The sequence below is a fragment of the Arctopsyche grandis genome, chromosome 10 (assembly GCF_051622035.1).
Source record: "Arctopsyche grandis isolate Sample6627 chromosome 10, ASM5162203v2, whole genome shotgun sequence".
Lineage (NCBI taxonomy): Eukaryota > Metazoa > Arthropoda > Insecta > Trichoptera > Hydropsychidae > Arctopsyche > Arctopsyche grandis.
This window is the reverse complement of record NC_135364.1, coordinates 16,678,867-16,691,712: the sequence shown is the minus strand read 5'-3', so window position 1 is coordinate 16,691,712 and position 12,846 is coordinate 16,678,867. Positions and strand designations below refer to the sequence as shown.

The 12,846-nt window shown below is 30.5% G+C and overlaps 1 protein-coding gene across 5 annotated transcripts in view; it reads right to left on the bottom strand.

Annotated features, from left to right (window-relative positions):
* Positions 1 to 12,846, bottom strand: part of RapGAP1 (Rap GTPase activating protein 1) — a 312,859-nt gene that overhangs the window by 119,071 nt on the left and 180,942 nt on the right. For all 5 annotated transcript variants that reach the window (XM_077439957.1, XM_077439961.1, XM_077439959.1 and 2 more), the window contains exon 3: positions 6,664 to 6,811. In XM_077439957.1, coding sequence (XP_077296083.1) covers positions 6,664 to 6,811 — 148 coding nt within the window. The remainder of the gene's footprint in view (positions 1 to 6,663; positions 6,812 to 12,846) is intronic.

Here is a 12,846-nt window from a genome sequence, read left to right as displayed (position 1 = left end):
CTTCACGTCAATAATAAATTTAAATACAATAATAAATTTGGGAAACTTAATTTTTGCAAAGGGGAAAAATAAATAAACATTCAACTTCATATAATATATTTTAATGACCAAAATTTAAATATGTAAAACCAGGGCTGTGGAGTCGGTTCCAAATTTACCAACTTCGACTCTTTTATTTTATGATTTGACCCAGACTCCAACTTGAACTCGAAATAGATTTTTTTTTAAGCTAGACTTTTCTTGCCAATTTATAAAATTGTTAGTGATAAAAATAATAGCAATGTATTTCAAAATATAAAAAAACACTAAAAAGTTACGTGTAACCCAATTTATTGAATTATTGGACATGAAATAGATATTTATTAATACTATGTACATTAATATTGTATACGTATGAATTTCATACACAAACAAATCAATTTAATAAAAAAATGAGAGTTAAAAATAAGTATGAGATTGGAAGAAAAAATCCGTTTTGGCCATAAATACGTGCATTTCAACAATTTTATTTATAATGTAATTTAAATTCATGATTTTCATATAGAACTTATTAATTATAATTTATTAGTGGATTTAATTCAATAAAATTAGAGATAATAGTTCACACATGCTGTAATACCATTAATTAAAGAAAATAATAAAAGGAAGTCGCTTTTTTACGACTCTGACTCCACAACCCTGTGTAAAACAATATAAAAAGTTCAAAGTTGTTGTTTAATTTAATGTTCATAAAAGAAGAAAACAAAAAAAACATGTAAATTGATTATTATATAAAGTCTTAATCCGCGAATCAACCTCACATAAAATTTTATATAACAAAAAAAGGTTTATATAACATACCGCATAAAAAATTGATTATTATTAATACTTCGAAGTTGTAACATCATTGACACGTCCACAATGACTGTTAACAATAAATGATATATTAAAAATCAATGTTGCAATTCAATAAGTCGACGAAGAAGTAGAAGGCATTAGAAATTAAAGTTGTATCAATCATCAATCAGATTCGTTGCACAGAGCTCAGCCGAGACGAGTCTGTAAAACGCTTCAAAGAATAAATGAACGTATTGAAAAGCTTTGTATCTATTATCACTATTATATTTTTTTCTTGTATACATACATATGTACATACACATAAATTTTGGCTGACGACAGGAGTGCTCAAACGAGTTTTTTTTATTTAATATTTTTTTATGTTTGGCACGATAAATTAATTAAAACTTTGTTTTGACGCGATCGCCTTGTAGTGAGAACGTGTATATCATGTCGAGTGAAGGGTTAAACGTTAGAAGTAATTATACGTAGTATCCGCCAATTTACGTTTAAATTTATACGACAGTGTAATATATAAAGGGATTGCCATCCCTTATGTCTGAATATTGTACAAACAATTCCAATTATACTATTATTCTGGTGGGAATTAAACAAGCAAATCACATAATTTCTAATGTAAGGTAAACTCCATCTACGTGATCTTAATATGTATAATAAACTAATTATATCAATTTTAAAATAAATATATTCAGCCATCTACATATGTATGAACATTTAAGTACTATTTCGTTTCATTTCTGTGCTATTTCATTTTCTTTAATAAACGCCGATATTTCCAGACACATCTTCTTTAAAAAAATCTGACTGAATTTGAAATTTTTTTAATAATAAAGTGTCCGTCTAGTGTGGACGTAAACTAATATTGCAAAACAATATGCAATTAGTGTGGGCCACATTATTGCCGCACTATAATTATTATAATAGCAAAATATGCGTGTATTTTTGTGTCGAAATTCTCGGTAAAATATTGCAAAATTAAAAGAAATACATACGGTTAAAAAATAAATTTAATACTGTCCGTTTTAGATATTGGATCGATCGCTTTGATTTCATTAAAATGCTATTTTTATTTCCGTATTTGCTGAGGAAAATCTCTGCGCAGTGCATACATACGTAGTTACGTAAATTCGACGATTTTATTTGAATCTCTTCTTTTTAATTTTTATTAAATTTAAACGGTTGGAAAAATAAAAATAAAATATTTTTAAAGGATTATATACCGATTAAACGATGTCGCAACTAAATGCATTCATTATAAATCGTTTGAGATTTAAATTCTCATTTGATATGTGCAGTTTTGCGAAATATTATATAATATCACACTAATGGGATCGCACATAAATCACGCAAGCGAGAAATGATTAATTTTGAACCGGTTAGAAAACAGATACATATTTGAGTGCACATACTCTAAAAACAATAAACCAACAACTGAATATTGAAAACAATATCATCGAAAATCTTATTTCAAAAAAATCTTATAAAAATTCGTATCATTAAAAACAAGTTCAGGACATTTTTAATACAATTTTCTATACATATTCAATAACATTACTTTACCAGCATAAAATACTTTAAAGTAAGCTTAAAATCACATCAACCCACAAACTGTGTCTTGATTGACCATTCCATACGACTATTTAAACAGATTGATCTATTATAATACCGGATAAAAAAATGAAACACTATTAAACGCTACCATTATATCAACAACACTATTTATATGAATCGCATTGATTTTTTTTTCATTTTAATTATTAATAAATTTTCCGAGCAATTAATAATACGACCATTAACGCGCTGAACAGCCGATAGTGTTGAATGTGAAACTGGTTTCGTTAACCCATTAAATACACACGGTTCACAAATAAGGTTATCTCCTTAACCATAATGAGCCGTGTATACTATTCGGGTAATGCGATAAGCGAAAAATTTTGATTTAAATTGACTTCATTGAAACTATTTAACATCATCGCACCTGCATTCTCGAATAGCCTTGCCTGTAATTAGAGACCACAATCCGGAGCACCTCAACCAGAGCTATCTACAATACAAACCTATGTACATACACACATAGTGTGAAACATGTAATCCGCGTGACCCTTTATTCAACGTCATTTTGTAAAATATCCGACGGTATAGAGATGTCGAATTGTACTCGTAGATACTGTAGTAAACGAAGGTGATATACAATACCTAGTCTTATTGTGAAGCCACCTGTGAGTGGTCCGTGTGGTACCTGGTGGCGCCCACGGCCCTGTCTTTGTTATGAACATTAATGAGACACATATTGAGAGGAGGGAATGCGAGACTACTACTAAAGAAAAACCTCGAAAAATATATAAATAGGTATAATACATAACGAATGACCCCCCCCCCCCCATCTATTATGGTGAACCATTTTGTATTATGTATGTATGTATTATTATAGGATGTGAGCGCATACGTGGACATTCCGAATGGACGAATTTGTACGCTGAATTTAACACTGTGCCGTACCGAGACAACGTCTGTACATATACATATGTATGTATATGTAGGTATAGGTTGATTCGCATGGAAATTGTGATATTTTTTATTAGAGATTTAGATGGAAAATATGGTTTTGAATATTTAAATGTACATATGCTACGTGTATGTGTTTCACAATGAAAAACTATAAAATATATACTCAAATGCAAATTTGAATTTCACTATTTAAATTTGACAGTATAATAAATTCTGGATGCAAAATTATATCAAATTTTGTTCAGAGTTCTAAAGTATATAATGGTTTTACAAATAAAATGTGTAATTAAGTTGATGCAATATTATATTGATTACACGAAACGGCAAGGATTGCGGCTTTAGAATGACGTCCTAGAAAGGTCTAAATTTGCAATATATTACGAAAAAATTAAATTGCAATATACTTATTTGCATACATACATATTTATGTATATGCACGTAGAAAAATATACACAAAAAATTAAATTATCACATATATTATACGTTAACACCGAACGTGAACGTAAAAGCGCCCATTACACAGCATCGTAATAATACTACGATATTAATTCATTACGATTTTTACACGTCGTAATATTACGTCGATGGTCCACATTAATAGCGGTCGCATCTTACATATTACACACATATAAAAGATAAATTCGAAAAGGCGTAATGAGCCCGTCGGTAACTAGATACAATACCTAGACACATATTATACGCGTATCGTGGGTTTGGTGAGGGGCGGCACAATAGTTCCCGGAAACGTATATACGTTTATTATTGTTGTTAATATTATTATTACAGCGGAGATTACGTATTCATGAAACTTCTCACGATGCGAGCGATACCCGAAAGCGCGTGTGACCATTTCGGTCGTTTCGGATGCAAATCACTACGTTATGCCATTTGGATGTTCAACCTTCTGAGCTGTCGAATGTAAATTAACGCAAGAGGTGCGATCGAAAAGTTACCGGGTTCAACTGAGTATAAATAAATATGGACGGTTCGATGCCATTCGCGAATGCTTATTTTAAGTATTGAAACTGATCTTTCAGCTGATTTTGTGCAACGTGTAAGTTTTTCATCAATGGAAAGTTAAGGCTTTTCCGAAAAATTCGTCTTAATTTATACTGCAATGAACAACTAGTGGGTGAAAATTTATAAAATTTAGAAATAGTTAAGGACAATATGGACATATGAACATACTATCATCGTTTACAGCCATTCACCATACACTGGTGGATGAAGGCCTCTCGCAACACGCTTCCATTCATCCCTGTTTTGCACAACTTTCATACATCTCACTCGACACTTTTTTTAAATTTCGACATAGGTACAAATTCACACATATGCATACATACATATAATTTTCATTAATTCATAATTTTTGGTTACAGCAGATAATATTGTTATATATTTAGATTCTAGTGAAATAAAATTAAATGTGTTAAAATTTTGATTATTTTTTTAAACGCGTTTTAAGCAGCACAATGTTCCCAATGTTTGTCTAAAAATATAATTTCCATTAGGAAAAATACACATAATTAAATAAACTGTTAATTAGTTGAGCATAATCAACGCACTGTTTCAAATTACTAAAAAGCATTTCAATGTAGCAAACGCCGATTTCAAAAGGTCAAATATTCTGCTCATTTTCTCACAATCATTAAAAAATTCGGCATTAAGACAGTAGGTAACATATAATAAAATCCGCGATAGATACAAGAGCTTTTTGGCCACTTCTTGAATATCACACATAAAAATCGCACTGGCAAATTTTTTTCGACGCGATTTTAAATGCATAGTTTTGCAGCACTTAATCCCGTAGATCGAACACTGCGATAGAAAAACTAATTTCATCATGAGGAAAAATATCATTGTTCAATTGATACAATATGAAAATCCAAAGGTAAATCTTGCCATATAGCACACATACACACGACGTTTTAAAAGCTTCTTTTTTATTCATTTTTATTTGAGGTCAGCATCCGAGTTGAATAGACCCTTCTTCCAATAATAGCAATCTCATCAGTCGGGTCGCTCGTTTCGACGAAGAGTTGTATCCAATCTGATCCAATATTGATAATCGCGATAGGTCCCATTGTTGGCCACTTGTTATAATCGCTAACCCTACCTACCTATCTCTATATATCTTTACATCTATCTACCTTCAATTATATCGACTTCTATTCTCGTTCGCGAAGACTAGAAATAATCATAAAGCTACAAGTGGTGTGCTGATCTCTGAAGCGCGAACATCCTACATCTGACAATGCTAAATATTTTATATGTTTGATATTCCATATCTGTATGTATGTATGTATGTATTATATATTGAATTCAATAATCTAATCTAATGGCTTATTTAAAATCATGCATACTTTCATATTATTAATTTAAATTATTTAAACCATATTTTTTTCTTATTATCTGTAATTTTAAACCATTTTATCAACGACTTCGACACATTTCTTATGTACACAAATTAAAGCATAACTCAAATACAAAAATTTACTTTCTATCCCGATTTTTCATATTTTTACGCGAGCAATTTTCAATTTCAAAACGACCAATACAACCGCTAGTTCTAAATTCAAAATAAAAATATTTTTGACGAAACGTACTTCAATACCGTTTCCGTCGTTCGATAGCATCTTAATTGCGGAATTCGTTTTTGAGAGATGCGTATTAGAAGATACTGGCATGAAAATTTACATAATGACCGAGACACAAAAGGCACACCAGATACGAAATTATTCGAAACTATTCCCGAGACTATTTCCAATTCGTTCGAATTATACGGGAGTGAATGCCCAGTATTTCGTAAGAGCCGGTTAAGCCGACCGAAGGGAAATCAAAATCAACACTGGACCCCAGCAAAGGGTCGTGCGAAAACTCTGGGCTATACATACATACATACATATTTTTCTATATACATATGTATGTAGATTATACAAAATGGAACGGCGGTTCTTAAATTATTTAAGTTACAGACCCCTTTCAGACATTGCTACAAACAATTCCCAACTCAAATTCTGAATTTTTGCGAAAATTAAAAGCATTGGGCTAATTTCTGGTTCTCTTTAATGTAGACCAGAATCTTTTTACTTTAAATTCAGCAAAATATTCAAACATATTATTTAATGATTTACGGAAGTTTCTGATGTGAATACAGATTTAATTATCAGGCAGAAGTGCGCCGCTCAAATTAAAATATCATAGTTTCCATTTTACAAATATTTATTTATTCGAAATAAATCCGTATATTTTCAGACCTGAAAAGTATTTTCCAAAGAGCCCATGAAACACTTATTGAGATTGAGACAAAGTCAATACCTGATTAAAATACGGTGGTAGTACGCAACGCTGATCGTCTAGTCTGGAGCACTGGACCCTCTCCAAGAGTTCGAAGAGCTCTTGCGGAGCTCTTCTTTCGTTTCCGACTGTGCCGCCTCCTCCCCAGCCCCCTGTCATGTGCTGTCGTCTGAAATGTAATAAAATTGATCAAAAATTAATTTCCATGGAAAAGAGCAACATCTTTTATACACCATACAAATGAAAAATGACACGGTATGCAAGAAAATATTATTAATATACATATATTTTATATAAGCACGCACGTAATCAATTTTACATATGAATGTCTTTTTGGGACCTCTCTCGAATGTATTGACTCTCTTCAGAGCTTAACCTGAAATATGTGTCCCGAAGGATGAGCTTTCTTCGAAGGCTGAATAAATTTCCTGTCTCCTTCGAGTTCTCGCATACACACTTGGTCGTATGTATGTATGTTTATTACGGAATATTATTCAAGGAATTCTTAGTATATCTGCTTATTTTTAATAACTTATTTATGTCTACACGAGGCAATTAATTTTTATTATATAATTACTGGATGTTTTGTTTGTAAAAAAATAAATATTATTACGTCCTTGAAGTTATAAGCACAAAGTACATTTTCTTAATTAACTTTTTAAAACATGATTACAAAAGAAATTCTATATTTAGTATTAAATTTCAAGCATTTAATTAAATAAACATACTAAAATAGTCAATAATATAAACAGTAAGAGTTTAATTAATTTAATTTAAATATACAAATTAATATATTATATCTTTAGCTCAAAAATGTTGATAAAACTTCAATCGTATACATTTTAAATATCTATAGGCTATACAAAATGGTGGTGCATTAAAAGAAAAAAGCTCATCACTATTGTTACACGCAAAGATTCCATTTATATGTACTATGTAAGATATACTTTGCCCCATCCTAACTAACAAAATATAACGATTACACGCATACGAATGTGTAAATGTTCAATAAGAATATGAGACAAAATTATTAGATTTCTTTTAATTTCGGAAAATTCTTCTCACAATAGCTTTATTCAATATATGTACATACATACGTATACGTACAAGCATTGCCTATGATCGTATTATATAATTGTATAGATATGTACGTATAAATCACAAATCAACACGATCGACCCTTTTCAATTGAATTAGATTGGACGGCGCAATAAATAATAACAATATGTGCATATATGTATGCATGTATGTATAGACATCAATGAAAAATGGATTTCGATCAGAACCATTTATTATTTGCGAACGATTGTTGGCAAATGGGCCGAAGCGAATTTTCAATAGAGACAAAATGAGCAGAATTTTCGTACAATCATAGACAAGTACCATACATATTATAGCTATATGTATGTATGTATGTATGTATACGAAATATAATTCAATTGACTGATCAGCACATCTCTATTTAGCAGGGTCGATATAATCGAAGGGGAAGCGAAATTTTAATATTAAAAAAATAAATTTATTACGTAGGTAATCTCATTTGACCTAGCACAATAAATTTTTCGCACAATATATATATATGTATATATATATATATATATATATATATATATATATATATATATATATATATATATATATAAATATATATGAATATACGCGATGAAAGTGAAAATTCAAAACAACGGTTACCACTTACGCTGTGTTTTTTTGACTTTGTTTCATTATACAATATCGTTTAAGTATCAAATTTTAATATGTTGTTAATTAATAACCCGGTGAAAGTTTATATGTCGGCATGTGTGTTTGTTGGTTTTTTTTTATTATTTTTATTAATTAATAGACACACCTTTCTACGTACACTGAATGATGATAGTAATTAATTGATTCAATAATCAAGTTTAAGAGTGGCACGATACATGTTTTAGAATTAAAATTGTATACACATAGACAATGTGTTACATATGATACATACATAGAATGATTCATTGTGCGTGTTTTTGCAAGAGTTAATGCAATAATTAAAAAAAAAACTAATAATCATTTGAATATTTTGTATAAATCAAATTGAGTTTACAACCACTGTTATCGTTTTTCAAAATATGAATAGCTGCTGTATCACAGAATTTAATTTTAACATTTAATCGTTTAGAAAGTACAAATTTATTATCATATTTTGTAATTTTATTATTTTTAATAAGTCATTCTCGCTAATAAAAATTATATAGCTCTATATGTATGTATAATACTTAAAAGACCAATATTACTATTCGCTCAGAATTATGCACATTATTTTAGAACTAACCAAATTTTATTCTTCTGCTATCGTCATGTGCAAACAACACTTTGAAAATAAAATTTAATATAATCAAAAATATTCGATTACATACATACATATATGTAATTTCCATTGACAAAATTTTACCACCAGTATATAAATAAATATTGTATTGGTAAAATGCAGCTACCGAGTTTGGGGTCATAAAAACCGCATTTTTTACACCCCCTGCATAAATTCACCCTCTTCTATTGAACATGCACAATAATTCCTGGTACATAATGGTCTATCGGGCACCCCAAATGATTTTCGTATACTGCGACGACCGTTTGATTCTAGCCTATAATAACGCTAATGATCACCGGCGAATGGCCATCATTGTGTTTGCACCGAGAGGTCAGTCATTGAAACCATAAATCAACTTATACCATTGTCTATCACCTCATTGTCTGGATCATTTGTTGGACTTTACTTTTTTTTATAATATTATTATATACTCTCGGCAGCTGACGCGTTGACCCGAAAAATTGTCCGTAATGACCGCATTGTAAAAGCGGGATCGATTAACGCGTTGTGTTGCAATGCGAAATAATTAGTAAAATTAAAAAGTCGGTATTAATAGTCCACGGAGCCAAGATTAATGATCCTGCCGACCGTCCGAATTTTCCGGTTAGTGAATATTTCGGTTGCGTTATATCCACTTTTCGTTATAACGAACGACAAGACGCGTACATCCATTTCGTTGACCATATTAAGTATGGTGATTAAAAATATTAATTTGAAATTATGCATTTTTATAATATTTATTTAGGCCGACAATGTGATAATTATTGCATCGCGATCGACCCAGATACATATTGAAAATTAAACACGTGTACAGTAATAGAAATGATTTCCGGAATGCAATGTGTGCTTTTTTCGTATACGGACAAAACTGGGTACAAATTCAGATATTATTTATGATGTAACACACGCCTCTTCACTTTTACTTGTGTAGTGAAATATACGTTAGTATATCTTTTTGTATTAAACGTATTTTTGAAGTAAAAATGTGAGTGAAAAATATATTATGAATGCAGAAAGAAAGAGTGATGAGTTCAATTTAGGGTGACGTCAAAAAGGTGTAAAAAATACCGAGTAAAAAACCATTTCCCGTCATTTTTGACGGGCACTTATTTTGTCAAAGTGTCTACACAAATATTCCAAATATGTAGATGTATTAAAAAAATTTATCTCATTCGCTTTTACTCAGCGAAATTTGTAATTCAAATTGCGCATACCAGTGTCAATTGCAATTTGTTCAATTCGCTACGCACAAGTCTTATCCGAGATTTTGACTCGCCAATAAATTCATCATTTGAAAAACTGGAAGGTGTAAATTTTAATAATGCAATAGTACAATGAAAAGAACGCTTGAATATTATACAATAACATTTAAAACTATTGAAAAAATATACACACTTTGAATCAAAATAGGCGTATAAAGAAACGTGTTCATTTTGTTTACTAATGTTTATTTTGGAGTGTGTATTATTACACGAATGAAGTTAATTAAAAAATAATATTTATATTCCTATATACGAAAAAAATTCGTTGATGTTGTGTCAACTTTGACACTAATCCCATTGTAAATGCGGAAAGGGTTAAAAATCCCGCGGTGACATTAATACATACTATAATAATATTTATTTTTAATCTGCGCGCACAAAAGTAGGTTTTTATTAAAATACAAACACCACTATGCAGATAAATGGATATTAAATTGATAATATTAATTTGAAAACGGCACAGTGAATAAGTTACATGACGTATTTTAAACGAACGTTTTGATTGCGGCTAACCACACGCCAAACAAAATCATTTAAACAAACGTGCGGTTCAAAAGTACAAACTCACAACATTGTGTTTCGTGTTACGATTGCGATAATTATCTCGTGTAAGTTTGTAAATGAACATACATAGATACATTTTATTCATTCGAAATTAGTCTAGTAGAATTTTACTGTAATTTACAAGACACTTGAGCTTAAGTTCAACGCTTCATCATACATAAATATTTACATATGTACATACATAATCGTAGTTATATATGTATGTTTCAAAGTGAGTCAAAGCGCTATGAAACATCAAAATAATCTAACATTACATAATAATCTGTATACAGTACAAACATATTATAAAAAAATTTCCAGCTGCATTTTCGTATCATTGTGGATCAAATCATTCAAAGAAGTTATAAAAACCTTGAACTCGGATCATTCGTTTAGCGTTCATTATTTGCCCTTACAATGATGATAAATATTGATTATTTACAACACGTCGATGATCGACGGATCGGATGACCGGTTGGAATTCTTCGACAACCAGTTTGGATGTTACCGATTTCGACACGTACATACGTACGCAACTTGTCAATTTTTTCTCCGTCATAATATCAATATTGTTTACACGTACACATTGTTCTCGAGGGAGAGCGAACTTGTGTCTCCTCTCCTCGAAATAAAAGCATTAAAAACGGCGGCCTTTTTATTTAATTTTAAAACGGAATGAAAAAAAGAGCCGAGCATCCTGTGCGACTCGGTGTGGGTCCGTCTCCGTTCCCATGAAACTTTGTGTGACTTTTTTTCCCCGATCTGAATACAATTCGGTCGGTGCATAGCGACGATGCACCCTTTCGGCAACACGTGTGTGTCGAATTGAAAATTTAGAATAGTATAAAATGTGGAAATCGTGTCACATTCGCAATCGCCTAGTTTCGCACGATCACAGGAATGTCATCGATCATGGCGAGGAATTCGATGATGCATTCCTGCGTTGCTTCGTTGCACTGAGAAAATCCTACAATAATGCAGTTCTCATAGTTGCATTGATTAAATTAAAAAGACAGGTACTTGTGTTGTCTGCGCGTAAACAGAATTTCTCAAATATTTATAATAATGCCCAAGAATAGGGTAAACAGATGTACGAAGTATACTATAAAAATAACATTTCAAACTTATTTCATTATTAATTCATCAAAAACTCTGGCTTATTCAGATAGCTTGTAAAATACTAAATTATAAGTACCATGTAATAACGTCTCAGAAATATTTATAATATATTATAACATAACATATTATTATATGTATGTAAAATTTAATTAAGAAAATTCAACAAATCAAAAATGGCAAGGCATCTATGTATGGACATATTTGTATGTGATATAATTTGCAACAATCCGCATTCACATATTATAAATTTTCATTCCATTTACGCACATATTCAAGCTTTATTTAAGAACTACGAATTAGGACATATGTACAAACATCAAAAATCTTTTAAATATATTCTTACAAATAATATTTATTTAAAATTATAGCTTTTTCAATATTTTAAGTAAAACCATTTCCTTCTGTGTATTTTGAACGAATTAACATTTAAAGCGCACAAACACAATTCCTATTACGAAAAATCCAATTTGTAAAATTTACGTATTGACCTGCGTGGGAGTAACTTACGCCATCAGTGCACACTAAACAGAGTAGCGAGTACTAAATTATCGAATAAAATCGAAACCAATTTAATTCGAACAAAATTAATCGATCATATCGAGAAAAAAATGATCAAACACATAAAACGGCCATAACGGGCCGCTGCATTTTAAGACATATACATACATACATACATAGGCGGGTGGGTCGTTAAAAAACGTGCAAATTTTATTACAGCTATGCAATTATAGATCTAGACTAGACAGAAATACAAATATATATATATATATATATATATATATATATATATATATATATATATATATATATATATATATATATATATATATATATATATTTATACATATGTACATATATAAAAAACTTCAATAACATCCCAATTAAAAAGAACCAAATTTAAAATACGGATATGCGGATCGAATTTAGGCGCCAATT